Source organism: Triticum urartu, chromosome 7A (assembly GCF_056163025.1).
Source record: "Triticum urartu cultivar PI428250 chromosome 7A, HENAU_Tu73, whole genome shotgun sequence".
Taxonomy (NCBI): Eukaryota; Viridiplantae; Streptophyta; class Magnoliopsida; order Poales; family Poaceae; genus Triticum; species Triticum urartu.
The window spans coordinates 73,933,900-73,954,915 of record NC_141879.1 but is presented as its reverse complement, the minus strand read 5'-3'; the positions used below and the strand labels follow the sequence as shown (position 1 = coordinate 73,954,915).

At 45.5% G+C, this 21,016-nt stretch overlaps 1 protein-coding gene across 1 annotated transcript; it reads right to left on the bottom strand.

The window, feature by feature from the left end:
- Positions 1-12,109: 12,109 nt before the first annotated feature.
- On the bottom strand, positions 12,110-13,021 carry LOC147957926 (early nodulin-93-like). Its single transcript, XM_087534676.1, has 3 exons — positions 12,763-13,021; positions 12,546-12,607; positions 12,110-12,460 (listed from the first exon to the last, which is right to left on the bottom strand). Exons 1-3 carry the CDS (start codon positions 12,824-12,826, stop codon positions 12,275-12,277), a joined length of 312 nt encoding a protein of 103 aa, XP_087390802.1. The 5' UTR covers positions 12,827-13,021; the 3' UTR covers positions 12,110-12,274.
- Between the last annotated feature and the right edge of the window lie 7,995 nt (positions 13,022-21,016).

Genomic DNA, 21,016 nt, shown 5'->3' with positions numbered 1-21,016 from the left:
TCGAGCCAAAACCTCGTAGATCTGCCATTATGCACAACGAACTTGACTAAGCCTTGGAACACTAGCCTGAGTTTGACGAGGTCTTTCCAGAACTGAGAGGCACCAGAAGCGGGGGCAAACATGGGGCTGGAAGAAGGGAAGTATTTGGCCTTAAGAATGTTATACCAAAGTGGTTTATCCGAGGTTGTCATGATCTTCCACCACCACTTGATGATCAGACACTTGTTCATGACTAAGGTATTAATAATGCCCAGCCCCCCAAGGCTTTTGGGTCGACAAATTTGGTCCCACTTGACCATACGGCATTTGCGCTTGTTATCTGCCGCATTTGAATAAAAGGCACCTCTGTGTTTGTCAAAACCAGCATGAGTGCCATTAGTAAGGAGACAAAACCCCATCACAAACATAGGGAGGGAAGAGAGACACGCATTAATCATGGCAACCTTTCCAGCTTGAGCATTATATCTGCCCCTCCATGGTATGACTCGGTTGCCCACCTTGGCCACCGTGGGAGCAAAATCTTTGGCCAGAAGTTTGTCGGATGAAATAGGTAGCCGAAGATATTTCAGAGGAAAGGAACCTAGAGAGTAGTTGAGCAGATGTGCAACACGCAGGGCCTCAGCATCTGATACCCCAGTGACTATTACTTCACTCTTAGCAAAATTAATTTTCAGGCCTGACAATGCCTCGAAGCATAGGAGAAGAAACCTGACATGCGAGAGACAGGGATCATTAAGTTCCACCATGATAATCGGGTCGTTAGCATATTGTAGATGGGTAATGCCCTCACGAATGAGATGAGAGCTTATAGGGGATATGTGCCCGGCTAACGCAGCACCGGATAGGATATTCGAGAGGGCATCCGCGACAAAATTAAAGAGAATGGGAGAGGTCGGGTCCCCTTGCCTGAGGCCTCTAGAGTTTTTGAAGAAATTGCTAATCCTACCATTAATAGTGATAGCAGTGTGGCCCCCCGAGACCATCTGCATGATTCTATGAACAAAACTACCATCAAAGCCTTTGGCCAAAAGGAGCTGCCAAAGAAAATCCCACTCACAGAATCGTAGGCTTTCTCAAAATCCAATTTAAGGATCACGACCCTGCTGCCAATTTTTATGAAATCATGGATGATCTCGTGGAGGCATAAAACTCCATCAAGGATAAAACAGCCTTTCACAAAGGCAGATTGAGTAGGAGAGAGGGTACGGTGGGAAATAGGGGTAAGACGCATGGCGAAGCATTTGGCTGGGAATTTAGCAAAGTTATTGATAAGGGCAATAGGCCGAAATTGAGAAATGAGTTCCGCGCCCTTAATTTTAGGTATGAGGGACATGACCGCATAGTTAAGTCTAGAGATATCAACCGTCCCCAAATAGAAACCTTGGATAATCGCACAGATAAGACCCCACAGTTGAGGCATGAATTTCCTAAAGAAAGGGATGGAAAAGCCATCCGGGCCCGAAGCAGAGTTGGCATTTGCTTTACTAATGGAGAGAAAATTTTCCTCTTCGGACAGGGGCGGCATGAGAGCAGCATTTTCATCCGTAGTGATCCTGTCACAGTTTTCCCAGAAGGAGAGGGAGATCCTAAAGCCCATATCAGGTTTGCCGAGAGGAGGGAAGAGAAGAATTCCACTACATGGCTCATGATGACAGATACAAGTCAGAGTACTTCCTACTCTATCCTATGTTTTCAATCTAATAACAATACTCAACTAATATGTGCATCGTTAAGATGAAGAGGTTGAAGTGAACAAACATGTGGTTCGATAGTTAGGAGGACGGTGGTATCCCAGTCCACCAAGATTCAAATTTTAGACTTTGACATTGGTGTCTGCATTTTCTGAATTTATTTCAGCCTTTCCTGTAAAAAAAGATGAAGAGGTAGGAAACTAACCTTTTTTGTGTGATGAACAAGAGTTGTACAAATAGTAGTATTCATTTATTCAAGAATACTGGCTGGATTACATGGTAAATTCATCAGATAAGTGCATGCACGAATAGAAGCGCGAGGCCTGATCTGCATCGCATCGCCTCTCTAGCTGAACATTATACTAGTATCATTTAGCAGACGCGTACGGCCGTACGGGCCGGCATGTAGTTTATCGCGCACTATTAATGGATCTATTATGGGCTAATCAATGGAAGGAGGTATTCTTGAGGTGCTCCGGCGCGACGTCGAAGGAGTGCTTCCTGGCCATGGAGAGGATAGTCTTGTCGGCGATGATGAGGTAGGCCATCCCGGCGACGGTGGAGATGATCAGCGCCTGCCCGGTCGGGTTGAGGTGTGCCTTGGCTTACGGCAACATCCTCACGCTCGCCAGCTGCAGGGAAGGCAGACAAATCGCACGGATGAGATAAATGTACTTACGGTGCAGGGTGAATGGTTGTGTTCCAGTGGAAGTACTCACGGTGGGGACTGCGACAGCGACGGTGGCGAAGGCCGCAGCCTTGGCTCCTGCCATGGCAGCCTCTGCAGTTCCGAAGCAACACAGGCATGTTAATGGCGATCAAGTTTCAGCGCATAGGCTGCAATGTTAACAGCAGAAGGACACAGGCATTGCTGGCCGGCCTGTTAGGCAATCCAAACAAAACCTAGTTTAGTTTTGGTAGTTCTACTAGGAGGTGGACACATATGTGGTGCTAGTTGTGTTTGAGTCGTTTTAGGATTAGTAAAGTGCGATCAGCGTGGCCGGTAATTAGGAAAGCTAGTCGTGTACCCGTGCAATGCACGGGCTAGTGGTTTATTGTTTTAAAAAAATAACTTGTTAAACTGTTATGTTGGAACTCGAGGGATTAACCTTTTCATTCATATTAGGCATCTGAATAGAATTATAGTAATGATAAAACAAAAGAAATAAAGATAATGTTCTGAGTGACAATTTTAATACCCTGAAATTTGTGAACCGCATAGCAATTTAATGGCATTACACAATTACTGTCCATATACCATTCTAAAATGCTACAACTTCATACGTACAGTTCAAAGATTTAAAAATGCAAATGTGCTTTCTTTTATTTCCTGAAAACGAATGTACAACTTCATAGAAATATTAATGCCACATTATGCACTCACTTGAGAGTACCATTGGAGCTTGTCTCTTGAGAAAGTTTATTACATTCATAACAATGCATGTCCCAAAACAAATGTTCATAGTAGCATTTAAGTGACATTGGAGTCTTCAAACCATGATTCTGATAAAGTTTATGATGTAAATGCATATTATTCTTCTGTTTAGGATAATCAGCATATCCGTCATGAACTTTAACATAGTCTAGCAAAGAAAATACCAATGACACATAGAAACATAAACGTTAATCCAATGAAATAAATTAATAAGTGGAGTATACAACAGATTTATATGCCTGCTCTAAAACATAAATTATATTGATATCTTGATGAAACTAAATTAGTACGCATCACATGGTTCACCTCAGTATAAAGCAGAAGTGCCACAACGACAATTTGTGATATGATCCTGTCATGGTGAGTCAACACAGTAAGTATTTTTTTTCTTGTAGCTGGTAGACCATTTTGCAGTGAAGTTGCAGAATTTCTCAACGAAAAAAACAGGCAGTTAGATTGGACCGAGTGATGCTAAAATAACATTTACAAACATTGCTACCATGCCAATTACCATTATTTTCTTAGGAAGAAATTTTCATTTGTAGATAAATAAGTACGTATATGTCAGTCTCAGATAGAAAACATAATGACATGATCAGTCTTACCCTAATAACAGTGATCTAACTGGTTAAGGGACATACATGTACAATTTTTTATAGGTATGATCTAACTGGTGAGAGAGACAGAGATATAAGATCTGCTAGGACTAAAGAGGAGAACAAACACATTACTACAACAAAAGCAACATATATATGTCATGATGCTAAAACCTTCCATCCAAAGTATAGTTCGTTGTCAGCTAGCCTGTCTTCCTCTCATCGCTGCCGCCTGCCGGCTCTGCGTTCCATGCCCCCGCTCTTGCCTGGCACGTCTCCACCTGCAGCACACGCACTACTGGCCTCATATCTGCTTATCCAATGAACACATTACAACATTATCAACATATGTATCATGATGCTTCCAGCCTTACATCCAAAGTAATTTTACAGTTGGTTGTCAGCTGCGGCGGTGGCTTTGCATGCCACTCCCCTACTGTTGCCTTGCACGTGTCCACCTGCAGCACACTCATCTCATGCTGAGCATTCCTAGGCTGCATCTGTCTGCATGTGCTTAGCCTGTGGAGGAACACGGGCAAATATAAACATCAGAACGGGTGGCTTGTAATTATGTGTTTTGATCTTGCACAACTAATGTGGTAACTCTCCGAGATGTCCGGCTACATCTTGACTCAAATCTATTGGAAGCAACATTAAGGCTCGTATCCCGTGCACAAATTCATTGACACAAAGTCGAAACTGAACCAGCAATGCCAGAAAAGTTGCAGCCTGCACACCCAAATAATCTGTGTACAATGTTAGTCTGAAATCTGAACGATGTCGATGTAACAAAGGTAATATGATTTTATTTGTTAGAATTACGTACATGTAAGTTGCCATTAGGTGAAAAAGAGTAGAACACTCAAAGTGGTAATCAAGTTTGAGAAATCCACAAACTTGGACAGATGGGAAATCAGCTTCAGGGAGTCAACTTGCCATGCAGGATCGGTTATCCTATTTTCTAAGAAATGGGATGACATCAGTTTATTAGTTCTAAATACAGTGGTGCTTACCTGAGGAACCGACCTGAAGCTTACGGTGGGGCGATCGCTGCCCTGCCTGACTATCTTCATGTCGTTATACGGGAAGGTGGAAGGGCACCTGGAAAGAGTGAACGACATGCCACGCCCATGAGATTAGAAATAAGGCACCATGCCAGAAGGCCTCGAGGAAGGAGAGGAGCGCCTGGCAGTATGGATTCAATTTTTTTTCTTGAGAGAGAGATTGTGCAAAAGGTGGAGAGGAGGCTTGAAGTAGATTAACATTAAAAAAAATTGAATCCCTAGGTTGCTGGACGTTGATAGCAGTTCTCTTCATGAATTCGAACTGAAGCTTCTCTTGATTGATCCTACTTCGTCGCCCGAGTTCACAACAATGCCGATTTAAACAACTCCCCGCTCTCTTCCCTGTCCCCTAATCAATAACGAAAATTTATAGCGCCAAGGAGATGACACTGAGAAAGAGAAAATAGGGCAGCGAGATCACCGAGAACTGCAGCGATGGCAGCGGCAGCGACGGGGAGAGGCATCCATGGATGAGATCATGCGAGGTTGTTGTGTTCGTGTCAAGAAGCTGCAGACATCAAGAAATCTTTTGGCTTTGCACCACCTCGAATAGGAATTGACGGCTAGAAAGAAAAATGATTGGGCGATCTCAGGATTTAGCTTTTAGGACGTGCAACACATGGACTCTTCTTTTAAATCATATAGTTTGTTCTTTGAATATTTTTATGGGTCATGTTCTTTTAATATTTATTAAATAGGAAGGAAGGAGTCGTGATAGAACGCATGCTACGACCTTCATCTGATGGTTCATAATTTCTAGTTAATATTTTTTAACTATGGAATAACTAACATGGGAATTTAGGATTAATCTACACCGTAATAACTTGGCCCCACCAAATTAACGGCTCCTAATTACTAATTAATATGGTAATTTTTAGGGAGTCTGTAATTAGTATAGGTAGGTAATAGGTAATTTTTAGGGAGTGTGTAATTAGTATAAGTATAGATAGATAGATAGATAGATAGATAGATGTGAATGCTTGCCAGTCCGGTTAGAGCAAGCTCTAGCGTATGGTATTTGGAGTTGTAGTAGGACTTCGTGTCCGGTTAGTAGTAGATTTGGTGTAGTACGTTGTGTTAGGCTTAGGAGTGCTGTTCTCGAGTCGGCTTGCTAGCCAGCCAGGTCTATATATATGCAGCGGTGTGTGAGTTTTCAAACACCGTGAGAAAATAGCAAAAGAAATAAAGAGGAAGAAAAGAGGGCTCGACAAGGGCCCTTGGCTATCAGTTTTGTGTGCGCGTGTGTACATTATATTTGATGTGATCGATCTTGTGGGAGAATTTCCAACAATTGGTATTAGAGCTAGGTCGATTTGAAGCCGCGCTTGCCCCGGGGTGACGACCTGACTAACGCCTCGGGGCGGGCCATATAGTCGTTGGGTGGTATAACGACGAGGATCGGGCGATTTAGTCGCTGGGTGGTGCAGCGACGTGGGTGGTCGAGCGGTTGTCCTTCGGCGAAGAGGCGACGAGAAGGCAGTGAGGTTCTGTCATGAGCGTGGCAACGGGTAGAACGACCTGAAGGAGGGCGACAGGTTGTCGTCGACAAGGCGGTGGAAGGAGATCGTTGACGGGAGCGGTTGTGCCGAGGTGCGGTGCTAGAAGATCTCGTCAAGATCGTCGTTCGGGGGGGGGGGGGGGGGGGAGCGAGGAAGAGGCGAAAAAGTTGTGAGCTGTTGTCAAGGTGTGCACATGAGTTCTTGTAAGGTGCGTCCAAGAGCTCGGGTGTGTGAATCTTCTGTTGCAGTTGAGATGTGTCACTGGCGGAGGAGAATTGAGAATGAGAGCGGATGGAAAAAGGAAATTGTGCCTTGCGTTTCCGTTCGTGATCAAGGAGTTCCGGTGAGTTCATATACGATGAAGTTGAGTTGCACGTATATGGCGAGTTGCGTTGCCTCTGGATAGGAGGTGTCGTTTGGTAAGTTGTAGCACCAACGACAAAGAGACGAAGTGAAGATGAGGCGGATGAAGAGATGTGTCTCCCCGTGTACAAGCAATCGATAAGAAGATGAAGATCAACGTGTAGATGGATGTGCATCACTTAAGTTGAGTTCCTGCATGAGACTATGCTTTTAGTCTGTATGTATCACACTAAGATGTGGCAGCGTGGCTGGTAGTACGGATAATCGTTGGTTCAGTCTAGAACTCGGCATGAAAAAAAAAAGATGATGATGAAGTGATGATCATTGTTGCAAAAAAAGAGAAGTTGCGGTCCGGTAAGTCGCGTCATCAGAGACAACCTGCGAGACAAGATGAACAAGAGGTCGTCTGCGTGTCTCGCAGAATAAAGAGTCGATTGTTTGGATTAGGGGGTGATTGTTAGGTAATCCAAACAAAACTTAATTTAGTTTTGATAGTTCTACTAGAAGGTGGACATATATGTGGTGCTAGTTGTGTTTGAGTCGTTTTAGGATTAATAAAGTGCCATCAGTGTGGCCGGTAATTAGGAAAGTGTGAGTCCTTGCCAGTCCGGTTAGAGCAAGCTCTGGAGTATGGTATTTGGAGTTGTAGTAGAACTTCGTTTTGGTAGTAAATTTGGTGTAGTACGTTGTGTTAGGTTCAGGAGTGCTGTTTTCGAGTCGGCTTGCTAGCCAGCCAGGTCTACGCATATATATATGCAGCGATGTGTGAGTTTTGTAACATCGTGAGAAAATAGCAAAAGAAATAAAAAAGAAGAAAAGAAGGCACGACAAGGGTCCTTGATTATCAGTTTTGTATGTGCATGTGTTCATCGTATTTGATATGATCGATTCAGTGGGAGAATTTCCATCATGGTCATCGTTTTGGTTAGTACCTCTGGAGCAGAGCTTGGCGGCGGCAAGCCTCTGGTCGAGATCTTCGTCGCCGTGGATGACAGATTGATGGCACGAGATCTGAAGGAAGTGAACCAGTAGCAAGTGAAGTCAAGTAGCACAGGTCAGTTAGCAGTGTGAGTGAGATGAGATGAGACATGGGATTTATAGGTTGCTGGAAACCGCTCAACCAATGGAAGGCGACTTGATACGATGGGAGGCAAGACCGTGGTTTTGATAGTACCGGCAGGCGGTGCGACGGGGCAGAGCACAGGTACGGTGGCGCCGCCTCATTGGTCGTAATAAAATGGGAGCACGTAATGGGAGGGCGCTCCACTAGACCCTGGTGACCACCTGCAGCCTCAGTCACCCCCTCCCCCAGCGACCTCGCCGCCACCACTGGCTTCTCCCGGGTCGCCGCCCAATGCCGCGTCCCGTCCCGTCCCTCCTCCTCGGCGTGGTCATCGAAATCATCATGGGTGGGGTTCGATAGCGACAGCGACCTCTCCTTGCAGGGCTCGGACGGGGACACGTTCGTCGCATCAGCGCATGTGACGTAGCCGAAGGCGACCTCGAGCTGCAGTATCACGAGCGCCCGTGACATGAACTTTCGGCACGACCTCAAGCTGCAGCTCATGCTGCCATCGTGCCACGCAGCACCACACTCACTGCCGACGCCCATCTCGCAGGCAGTCGACGACGCCATCCAGTTTCAGCTTTCCTTAGGCATGTCCAACGGAGGAGTTTAGGATCTTCAGGCGCTACATGGTCGAGCCCGGTGGTGGGGTGTAGTGCTCCGTCAGGGGCAAGTAGTAGGAGCTGCAGCACGCGATGGGGGACAAGGCGGGGTGCAGGCCGAGCAGGATCATGTGAGTAGCAAGCGGTGCTGGGTGGTGATTGGCAATGTCTAGCTTGCCAGCAGAACCAGCATGCTGCAATTGGCAATGTCTAGCTTGCCATCTCGGTGGCAGCTATGTGTCAACGTCTGCATCCTGGTCAGCTACGTGTTTAACCCAGGTTCCACGCCGCCGGGATGCTCGCCATGCCGGAGTCCCCAAGCAGACTGCACCAAGTGTTCGACGAATTGCATAAGCCAACTATAAGTTTTACTCTGTTATATTTAGGGGATCGACTATGTCCAGCCAAAAGTTAGTGGAGTAAATATACTCCACCAAACTTTGCTCGGCCGGATCCTCCGCTATTTTTTAGGGGATCGATTAGAGATGTCTTAAAACATAAGTGGGAGGGGAGTAAATGGTGTAGTTTTGCGATCATGATGAAACGAGTCAACATTTGTCTCTCACTTGCCCCATATCCAACTTATGGTGATGAACAATACAAGTGTCATTGAACGTACCTCCTCTTAATATTATCTCCAATTTGTTTGGTAACTGGTTAGGTGGGGTTGAGCCCAATACTACGGCACGAATTAGTTTGTGCATTAATTTGTGCTATGTGGAACTATCGGAATGATTGTGTTTTTAATAGGACAAATATCACTAGCTTTTTGCAGGTTATCTACCAGGGCGACTAGCTGGATCCCTAAGTGGTCATTACTGCACAGTGCGGTAGAGAGGGGGCTTATGGCTTTTGGGTGCAACCGATGGGAGACAGTAGCACGGGCTACGTACAACCTGTTTAGAAGGTGGTCCATGAATAAGATAGGTCTTTAGGCACAATCCTATTTTGCCAGTTGTGGCTATTTGTTTGATTTCTTGTTCTTGTTTGGTAACTTGAGATGTTACTCATACTTTGAGATTCGATACTTTTCAATAAATGATGTTGTGCATCACTTGATGCAGAGGCCGACACAAGTGGTGGTTAGAACTAAACCTGGGCATGGACAGTTCGTATTTTCTAATTAATCATGAGAATTTTGAAGGAGTCTCTAATCAGTATAGTAATAGATTAATAGATAGATTACACATATAGGATCCACGGCAAACAATCCCTTCGTGCTCCATCAAAGAATTAAATGTTGTATTCATATACTATTTATTTGACTTTTTTTGAGGAATTGAGCACTCACTTGAAAAATGTAGAGAATGATTTACCATGGCTCTAAGGTTGTTCTGGAAATCCAAAGGCAACATCGAGCTTTGCTCACGCCGTACAAGTCCAGAAGGAAGACGCCCTTGATATAACCCAGAATATGTTTACTATTTTTCTTCTTTTGTAAGGATGGTGTTGTAAGGGTTGGACAATTTTAATACATGGCCTTGGCCTTCTTGCAAAAAAGGAAGAGAGTGTGGATCCCTTGATTCATAAACAAGCATCGCCAACAGTAGTTGGTTTCTACTAATTGGTGATGTACTCCATCACTCAATAAATGCTACAAAAAGTAATGACCTCTGTAAAAAATAAAGCGTGTTGCCACGACCCAGACAATCTCGAAAAATGGAGGACCAACGGAATGATAAAACGGAAATTCCCAAAGGCACACACCTCACCACTGGCTTTTTGCCATAAATGAATGTGTCCAAGTAATCTTGTTTCCAAAAGGAATAAAAACATAAATTTGAATCTCTTTGTAGTTTTTTTAACACAATATATATATAATAATCTCCTCTCATTCTATTAGGTAAGTAGCTAGTACAATATCTTCTTGAAAATAGCATCACAAATATTCGAGAATAGGTAACAAATGAGACAATAAAACTACATATATCATTTATATGATGAGCTTACTACCTCGAGGAGAATAAAACCACACATCAAGGCTCAATGGATGGCGCGGGTGCATTGGCCAATGCGCCACCGAACCCGCAACAGTAAATGTTCCTAGGGCAGCACACTGGATTGTACCCCACTGGTCTAGCAGCTGCATGTGTTGCCGGTGCTGCCATCATCATGAGCAAGCAGACTTGCACCATGAGAAAAACTATGATCAGTCGGAAGATGCTATTTTTCGCCATTGCCTAAGAACACAGAACAACATGGAATATGTAGTTATGCAATAGTCTGTCAATCGCTATGGTTTTTGTGGTCATGACTGATACCATTCAGTCGTCTTATATAGATGTGGTTGCATTAAGGTTGTCCTTATCCAATTAATGTTGTTAAATGACATGTTTCAGTTTCTTTTGCATCAAGCTTATCCTTATCCGACCCACACCAAAAGGTTATCCTTATCCAAATAAATGCCAATAAATCCTATTAAATGTCATGAGTAGTATAGAGAAATCATCAATAGCCATGGTCATGATATTTTATAGATATGGCATACTCCCTGCATTTCAAAATAGAGTGTATATTAGTTTCGTCTGATTATGCTTTGATCTAGTTTATTGGAAAGAAATATTAACATATGCATTTCCAATCAATATCATCAAACCTATCAGGGATTTTTTTAGTATTATATTTATGGAAAAATCGGTCGGTGCCGCTGCCAAAGTTGCAAATTCAAGTCTTGTCACTCGAACTTTCATATTTTAGTCCACGCCACTAGCGATTGCAAAGGAATTAGATATATGCCCCACGCGCCATCTCATTCCATCTGGGACCCACTACTTCGCCATGACAACCGCAGCGACGAGAAGACTCGACCCTTCCGGCCGATATGGTGACACACCGTTGAGGCAATAATTTCCATTTTTCCACTTTGACATTGTGCCACCAATATTGGTAAGGAGCCTCTTTGACCATTCTGGCCGATGTGGGGGAATGCAGTTGAGGCCATAATCTCCATTTTGCCAACCTGACGACTTCGTCTGTTGTGGGCCACCTACAGCCGTCGATAGTGGCATGTTCCTAAATTTTGGCGGGTTGGGCAATCTTCTTCCCACCACTTCCAATCGCGTTCTCCAAATGTTTCGCGGCCGCCGCGGCCGCCTCTGCCTAGTTGTTCTCATGAATTTCTAAAATATATATTTTTGGAGACATTTTGGCCTATATTAGCGAAATCTGCCCAAGGTTTGAAACTACTAAGCATGTACCAATATTTGGATGCCGTGCCTAAAGAGGTCATTTCTAGTCAAATGATTTTTCCACTTTTTGAGAAATCGTGTGAGATTGCCATGACAAGTTCATGTACCAATATTAGGACACCGTGTCGAATTTTAACCTTTTGAAAACTTTTACTTATTATTACTCCATCCGTTCCTAAATATAAGCCCTTTTGGAGGTTCCAATACTGACTACATATAAAGCAAAATGAATGAATTTACACTCTAAAATATGTCCATATAGTACATCCAAACATAGTTTGTATTAAAATCTCTAAAAGGGCTTATTTTTAGAAACGGAGGTGTTTTTCAACTAAAAAGTCAAACAAAATACTAAATGTAGATTACTATTGTACATGAAAAGTGGCGATTTAAACTCACATTTATCATCACAAATGTTCAAAATAGCAGTACACAACATTTGAAATGAAAGATTACTGGGGCCACCCTACAGAGCCACCTGCCTCCCGCAGCCCGGTCCGCAAAAGATTTATTAACAAAGTGGGGTGGCATCATCCTGACGCCACATTTCAGACGATAATCACCAAAAAGAAAATGTAAGATGGGTGATGGCAGGTGAAGCCGAGTTGTACAAATGCTAGTCATTATTAATTCAAGATCACTTCATCAGATAAGTTCTTGCGCGCAGAGAAGTGCACTACTACACCACTGGCTGTCTGCAAGCCTCGCCTGATACCACGTAAGTGCTGCCTGAACATTAAAGTACTACTAATGGATCTATTATAGGATAATTAGTTGAAGGAGGTGTTCTTGAGGTGGTCCGGCGCGTCCTCGAAGGAGTGCTTCCTGGCCATGGACAGGATGGTCTTGTCCGCGACGATGAAGTAGGCCATCCCGGCGACGGTGGAGATGATGAGCGCCTGCCCGGTTGGGTTCAGGTGCGCCCTCGCCCATGGAAGCATCCTCACGCTCGCCAGCTGCAGACAAATCGCACGGACGACATCAGACGGTATTCTCTACTTGCCGTGCAGAGTGAATGGTTGCTTCTAATGAAGTACTTACGGTGGGCACTGCGGCAGCGACGGTGGCGACGGCCGCGGCCTTGGCTCCGGCCATGGCAGCCTCTGCAGTTCGGAATGAACAGAGGGGTGTTAATGACGACTAAGTTTCAGCACAGGCAGTACAGAAAGCTAGTACTGTACAATGTACTAAGAACAGAGCGGCAAGAGCATCGCCGCGTGGTGAACCGGCGGGCCATGCATCATATTGTTTTGGCTACCTCTGGAGCAGCGCTTGGCGGCGGCGAGCCTCTGGTCGAGGTAGGCGCGGGTCACCGTCGACATCTTGGCGAGGGAGGTTGGTGGCACGAGAACACCGCGAAAGCAAGTGAAGTGTGTGAAGTGTGTGAGGGAAGATGAGTAGTAGCGGTGTGAGATGAGATGGGACAGAGCTGGGTGAAACCGCGAAACCAGCGTGCGGAGAGGAAGGCGAGCTGAGACGGTGGGAAGCGAGACCGTGGTTTCGAGACGAGCGGCGGGCGGGCGCGATGCCGGCGACGCGGCACAGCACAGATGGTCCGCATATAAAAACAATCCCACGTGACTCGCCTCTGTTACTTTTTGATGACCACTGCACTGCAACTGGATAAACATAAGGCATTGAGATCGATCGGGGTTGGCGGGGAGCGTGTTCGTGCGTAGTTGCTGCAATAAAAAAGCAGCGGTGGGCGCTCCCAGTCTCTGGACAACCCATTTCCGCCAGCGGTTCGCTGCTAATCCTTTGTTTGGCTGGCATCGTTCCCCGGTGTACGTGCTAGCCTTTTTGTGAGGTAATATAAAGTTGATCGCTTATTCCCCGGTGTACGTGCTAGCCTTTTTGTGAGGTAATATAAAGTTGATCGCTTATTCCCCGGTATACGTGCTAGCCTTTTTATTCACATCATAAGATTTTTTTCATTGAGTCTAGGCTAATGTTTATTTTCCTATAAAATATAGAGGATAGGAAGAATTCCTCCATAGGAATAGATTCCATTCCTACAAACCAAAAGGCTCTAAAGGAATTTTTCTTATAGAAATCCTATCCTATGAAATTCCTACAAGATTCCTCTAAACCAAAGGAGGCCTAAAGGTTTTTCTATTACTAGTGTCAAAAAAATGTCTAACATTATGAGACAACTATGTTTTCTAGTTTTAAAGCCCTCCTATTGAATTGAACTGTTCAAATTTGAATTTGATTTATGATTTTGAGTAGGTCAACTATTTCTCAACTAAGCTCTCTCATTCAGTTGGGTATTAAATTTTGAATTTGATTCATGATTTTGACTAGGCCGATGATTACTTAAATTAATCGGCAGCAACCAGCCTGTAAAAACACATTTGTCCTGTGTTGTGCATGCTCTCACCATCTAAAAAAGAAGTGCCAACATGTGACACTGTAACAACAATATAATAAATGCGGCTATCAACGCAAAAAAAAACTTCCCCAAATAAGTATTGATTGATTAGATATACTTCTTTTGTATAAAAATGTAAGACATTTTATATTTAGATATAGAGGACACTTAATAACACCGCCAAGAAAACCCACTAAAACACTGCATTAAAAAAATACTACATCATAGTTCTCACACGTCAAATAAAAATTATCTTTTTGAAATCCGAACACCACAAATGACACAGCGAAGTGCGTCCAAACCTTCGGGATGAAATCATAAAGAAAGTCATGTAAATGATAACTTCTATGGGAACTAGCTCATCTTGCAAATATAAACAATTAGCGCTAATCAACTACTTCAACAATCCAACTAAAGAAAATAACTACAACAAAACTTTGGTAATGTTAGTGGTCACTGAAGTAGATTTTACCCTAATTCTTTTTGGCCTACACCTAAACCAAAGTTAATTTGTATTCATAATTGGAATAATGTTGTTCAAATCCAAGAATTTTAGACGAACTGATTCTATATTAAATTTTGAATATTTGTTGGTGAGATCTGAAATAATTTGGTACCGTACAAATATTTACACTAATTAATTACAAAAGTTCAGTAAACTAAATTGCGGTCACTTCCACACCAATGTCATTGTGTTCATCCAAAAAACATATATACATCGCATATGCATTTTTCAAAGCAAGATATGTGATTCATGGGGAATTGGCAAATTAAACACCAAAATAATGATTCAGTTGCGTGGACTAGTTTATTGATAGTTAAACAACAATATATTCAGGGGAGATCACCGACAATAAGCAGCGGACATGTAACACCGATTTTTGGCATGATACATTTTTTTCCCGAAAAGGGTGAAGACCTCGACCTCTGCATCATCCACACAACCATCTTTATTAAAATAAAATAAATAGGTCTAAAACATACACGGTATCAACTAACATGACAAAAAGAAAAACAAAACAGCACAATCGATGGGGATCTCCCCATCACCGCTCGCACCGCCACCGTAGATCTCCCATCGTCACGAATCTCGATCCTCACCAAGGATTTGGCAATACCTAAAAAAATTACCAAGAGGAGGCGAGAAACGCGTTTACCGACAAATACCAACTAGACACCGTTCAAAATTTTCAAATTCAAATTTATTTGTGCTATACTCATTTTAGGTGGGAATTTGCTAGCATCTCAGTGCTTGTTTTTGTGCACTTCGGCGAAGGGAGACCTTAGCGTTGAATGTTAGAGCATCTAAAACCGGACCCTTTATATCGGCTTTGTACGTCCGGACGGACGATTCAGTCATTAACCGCTCAAGAAATAGAAAGCCAGCAGGCTCCCTCATATTGGTCATATACGTCCGGATCAACCGGCACCGCTCATATCCAATCATATCTAGGACGGGTATGGGGAGGCTCGGACGTGTCCGCCACGTCAGATCCGACAGACACGAAGCACCCCAAATTTCATCAAACCACCTCGACCTAGCCGGTCTTGCCCTTTTGCTCTCCTCTTTTCTCCCTCGTCTGTGAAGGCCCTTCCCTAGCTTCATCGTCAACCTAGCTTACCCACCATCCTGAACCCATAATGCCGGCAACACCACCACAAATCTCCTCCCCGCCATTCTCGTTGCCGCAGTACATCCCACTCCTCCCGTCATACACCTTGCCCTCTATGTGTTCAATAATGTCTGGTCAGTTTTTTTTGGGATTCTTGCAAAACGATTGATTCGTCAGATGAGGAGTGTAAAGAATAGGAGCTTGATGAATTCATGCAAAAAGAGTTCATCGATTCATCGAAATCGGAAGACAAAGATACGGAGTTGATGATGATGATCAACATCCAGGAGGAATTGGAGATGGCGGTGGAGCATATCCTGAACTTCAAATGTATGACCAAAGGGAAGAGAGTTCTAAACTGATATAGGGTCGCTGGCGCGCGACTGCTCTATTTAGAAGTACTTTCAACCCGGACCAACATTCCCTGAAACATTTTTTGTCGTTTGCGCAAACCCTTATTCTACAGTGTGGTAGTGGAGGTACTGGTCTCTACTTCAGGCACAAGATGGATTGTCGTTCTGTCCTTTGTTGAAATGCACGTGTGCTCTGAGGATTATTTTCCTTTTTCCTTTAAATTTTTTCCATATTTGCCACGCCATCTACTAAACCTTATCAAAAGATTTAACAAGTGAGGCGGCATGGTCCTGGTGTGCATCGCAAAGCAGGGGGGGTAAGGGGGCGAAGAATGCAGAGTTATTTGGGTCTTGTGCAGGATCTGCCACTGGAGGGTGTTCTTGCCGCACAATGTCCGCGCGGGGATCAGCCCTCTAACGAGCTGTAAGTAATCAGAAGGTACTTCATAGTGAAGATATCCTACCTTACTTCTGAGGAAAATAACCGAAGTATTTATCTTGCAGTTCGGATCTTAGCCCTTCTCAGCTGAGCTCGTCTTCGGGGGATCTTCCGGAGATGATGGAGAGCGAAATGCCTCCCCCTGCCACAACGCCTTACGAAGCGGGCGACCCTGAGGTGTCTTCGCGGAGGGCTTCTCCTGATCCGGCAAGGCCAGAAGGTAATCCTATGGCCCGCCAAGTCCTCAGTATCCTGTCTCGAAGAGAGCAATCGAAAGTGTCCGGCACCGTCTGGTGCGCGGTCGGATGTACGGAGGGATCTGCTGGAGAAAGCGGCTATCTCAGAAGAGCACCACACATTAATGGGTACGGTGATTGAAAGGATTTCGTCCGCCGAAAGCGGGCTGCATGAAGCCTTTATGAGTCTACTGACGGGTTTTAAGGTACGTGAAATGATGTACATTTTTGAAAGTACCGCATATTTTTAGATGTGTCCTGTGTATATAGTAGCCCCTAAGACTCTGGTTATCGTCGAAAACGGCGGCAAACAAAAGATCATAGTCCCAGGTAATAACCAGACTGCCTTTATGCGCAGGTGGTGGAAGCTCCGGTGGCTTCCCAGACTGATGGGTATGCCGAACTAAAGGGGCAGCTGGATGCGGCAGATGCCGACATCGTGCTTGTCAACAAGCGGCTTGACGAGGCACAGGGTGAGTGGCCTTTCTGGTGATCGTCACATAATAAGAGCAGCATGATGCCAGTATCTTTAATATGTTGTGACTACAGATGGAGCGGCCACTGTGGAGACCCTTCGGGCGGAGCTTGCCCGAGCCAAGGAGCAAGCCAGGAGTAGCAATGCGGCCGCTTTAAAGGCGGCCGAAGAGTTAAGGGCCGAACAGGCCGCACATTGCGAGAGCAAAGAAAAAATTGCCAAGATGGCCGTGGAGTTAAAAGATGCTCCTGACCGTTACCGGTTTCTTGAAGAGGAAAACCGGGCAAAAGTGACGGACCTGGAGAAGGCCCGGGTGGCTGCCAAGGAAGCCCGCTCCAAAATTAGAGCGACGAAGGAGGAGCTGAATCAGGCTGCAGATATCGTGTCTGGGAAGCCTTTCTTGTTGCAGACTAAGCTCGGAGATCCGAAGTATGCTCCTCTGGACCGGCTATGGAGTTCTGCGGACGCGTACATGGACTTGGCTGCCAGCGCTGCTGATGCCGTCGAGTACTTCAAGAATCAGAAAGGTCCCGAAGTGGAGAAGCTGTTTTGGTCACAGTTTCACGCTCCAGTCCGTCCGTTGCTGCTGAATGAGCGATTGACCGGTTGGGCCGAGCTCCATAGATTATCCGGACTGGCCATGAGGTCTGTTGTGGATCATTTGTGGCCAGGAGGGTCAAGGCCGAATAGCTACTTTAGCTTAGTGCAACAGTTCCTTGGCGCTGTGCCACGCATCGATGCTGTGAAGGGTTCGGCGTGCATAGAAGGCTCGCGGATGGCCCTTGCCCGTGTCAAAACATACTGGGCGGAGATGGATGCCACCACTGTTGCGGCACAGGGTTCGGCCATAGGTCGAGTGGCTGCCGAGCACTACTTTGAAGAAGTTCTTGAAGGCGCTCGTTCAATAGAGGCTCAGTGCTTGAAGAATATTCTGTTTGAGTGACATGTATTCCTATTGTAAAAACAATGTTTTATTGAATTTATCAAGGCTGTATTTATACTTTTGCCCAAAAGTGCTATGATGCCTCTTGTGCGGCCGTTTATGTATATATGTATATAACCTGAAAGATTGCAGTCGTCGGCTTCAGCACCCACGCATATAATGCGGGGGTGTTCGCAGAAGACGCATGTTCACACTTGATCCAATGTCTTGGTCCATTAAGGAGGTGATAGCGCAGCGAACTAGGCAACCGGACTATAATGCTTTAACACTTTCACTTAGCCAGAGGAGTTTGACAGTGGGGCTACTATATAGCCCCTGGTGGCAACGCACTCATCCGAATTCGGGGTGCGTACATGCCTGGCCGGGAAGCGGCCCATCGTTAAAGCGGAGGGATCCTGAAGATTCCGCTAGGTTATCGAGTGGTTGACCAGTCTCAGGCTATATCATTACAGTCAGTTTTCGGCTTTCTCTACTGAGGTGCTCGTCCGGATGAACCAGGGCACAATCGCAGTAGTTCTCCTGGTGCCGCCTTAGCTGATAGAGCGGAACATAAGGCAGCAAAACACAGGAGTTGGGCAAACCCAATATTTGACCAAAGACATGATTCGGAGCTGATGCATATAAGGCCAAACTCGCGACGCCGAACACTCCCTAAGGTATTCGGTCTTTATGATGTAAACCGGGCCTAAATAGTGCCCTTTGTAATAAGCCCCTGGTGTCCAAGTACGTGTAGTATTCTGACGTGGCCACATGCCAATACGTCAGCATCCTTCTCAATTGTACTGAGAATCCGATGGATGTGTATCAACAAGAGACAGTAAAAAAGGTTTACGCAGGGTCTTAATCTAAAAAGAATCCTTGGAACGGGTCCCTTCTGCACGTCTGCGCCTGTGTCTCCATTGTGCCGTATTCTGGACGGGTGTAGCACGATGGTCATCTGAAAAAGAGAGGAACTTAATTGAAAAGTTGCCGTGCAAAAGGTAAGTTATACTAAATAAACAATATATAGTTCAAAATGAGTAAAGTTGAGCCTGATTGCCACTTGTGCGCGCGCGTTGAGCCGCTTGTATTGTAATAGGGGTATAGCCATCAAACCTGTATTAATTACATATAGCTGTACCGGACTCGTCCAACCGTGTCCATGGTCTTAACGACCTGTCAGATGCTTTAGTTGGTGAGGCCGTTTAGTGTGCGGTTGCCAAGGCAGCCGCACGGTCTTCCGCACGCAAGGAGCGCTCAATATTTCCGTTTACTGTAATGATGCCACGTGGACCGGGCATCTTAAGCATGAGGGAAGCTTAATGCAGTATTGCGTTAAAGCGAGCGAAAGCTTCGCGTCCTAGTAGTGCTTGATAGCCACTTTGGAACGGAGCGATGTGGAAGGTTAAATTTTCGCTGCGGAAGTTATCGGGGAAGCCGAATATAACCTCTAGTAGCAGGGGACCCGTGCAATGGGCCTCTAGGCCTGGCGTTACTCCTTTAAAGGTAGTATTGTTGTGGCTAATTTTTGTTGGGTCTATCCCCATTTTGCGGACTGTGTCATGATATATCAGGTTTAAACTACTACCGCCGTCCATCAGGACTCGTGTGAAGTGGTATCCGTCAATTATCGGGTCTAACACCAAGGCACCCCATCCTGCACGCCGGATACTTGCCGAGTAATCCCGATGGTCAAAGGTAATCGGTTGGGACGACCAGTGGCAGAACTCCGTGGTGATAGGTCCTGGGGCATGTGTCTCTAGGAGTGCCGCTTTGTTTCTTCCCTTTGTCACGTGTAACACGTTTACTGTTTTGAGTTCTGGTGGGAATTTCTTCTGTTCCCCAGTGATTTGCTTACGAGGCTCGTCCTCGTCTTCACTTGGTGTATCCTGCCCCTTGTGTTCAGCGTTGAGCTTGCCGGACTGCTTGAAGACCCAACATTCTCTATGGGTATGGTTTGTAGGTTTATCGGGGGTGTTGTGGATCTGACATATTTTATCCAGAATCCTGTTTAGGCTGGACAGTTCGTCTCTGTTGCCTTTGGAGGGCAGCTTTTGCTGATCTGGCCGAGAGCTTCGGAATCCAGCGTTTACCGCCGTGCCCTTCGGGTTGTCTTCTTTATTCCGGCGCTTGTTTTTGCTGCGCCGTGGTTTCCCGTTTTCGTCCCTGACTTCGGATGTACTTGGGTCGCTGGTGCTGCATCGGGCTAACCGGCTATCCTCGCCCACGCAAAAGCTGGTCATGAGGCTTGTTAATGCTACCATTGTTCTCGGCTTTTCTTGGCCGAGGTGTCTGGCAAGCCATTCATCTCGAACGCTGTCCTTGAAAGCTGCTAAGGCTTCGGTGTCCGGACAGTCGACTATTTGGTTCTTTTTAGTGAGAAACCTATTCCAAAGCTTTCGGGCTGACTCTTCAGGCTATTGAGTTATAGGACTTAAATCGTCTGCATCCGGAGGTCAGACATAGGTCCCTTGAAAATTTGTCCGAAAAGCGTCTTCGAGCTCTTCCCAGCTTCCAATGGAGTTTTCGGGGAGGCTTTTAAGCCAGTGCCGAGATGGCCCTTTGAGCTTGAGGGGTAAGTACTTGATGGCGTGGAGATCGTCTCCTCGAGCCATATGGATATGGAGGATGTAGTCCTCAATCCAGACCCCAGGGTCTGTCGTTCCATCGTACGCCTCTATGTTTACGGCTTTGAATCCCTCTGGAAATTCATGGTCCAGCACTTCATCGGTGAAACATAGGGGGTGTGCGGCACCCCTGTAATTGGGTGTACCGTGGTATTGGGATGTTTGTTGTGTTGCATTGCGTGCTGGAGCACGCTTGCGTGGCCCGTAGATGGACCTGGTTGCGCCGTACTTTTGAGATGGGTCCTCACGTGGATCGCGTACCAGCTTATGTGCGGCGTCGTTTGCCGTTCTATGTTGGCCACGAGGTCGTCTATCCGCCTGGATGGACATTTTTTTTGATTGCGGGGGATCTAAGGCCTCCTCATCGAATTCAGGTAGCAGCTTTCGCTTTGGGTTGCTCTTGGTGTGGCGATTACCATCGTACTTCGCTGCAGTGTTGAGTACTTCACTCCATCTGATTCTGAGTGTGTCTTGTG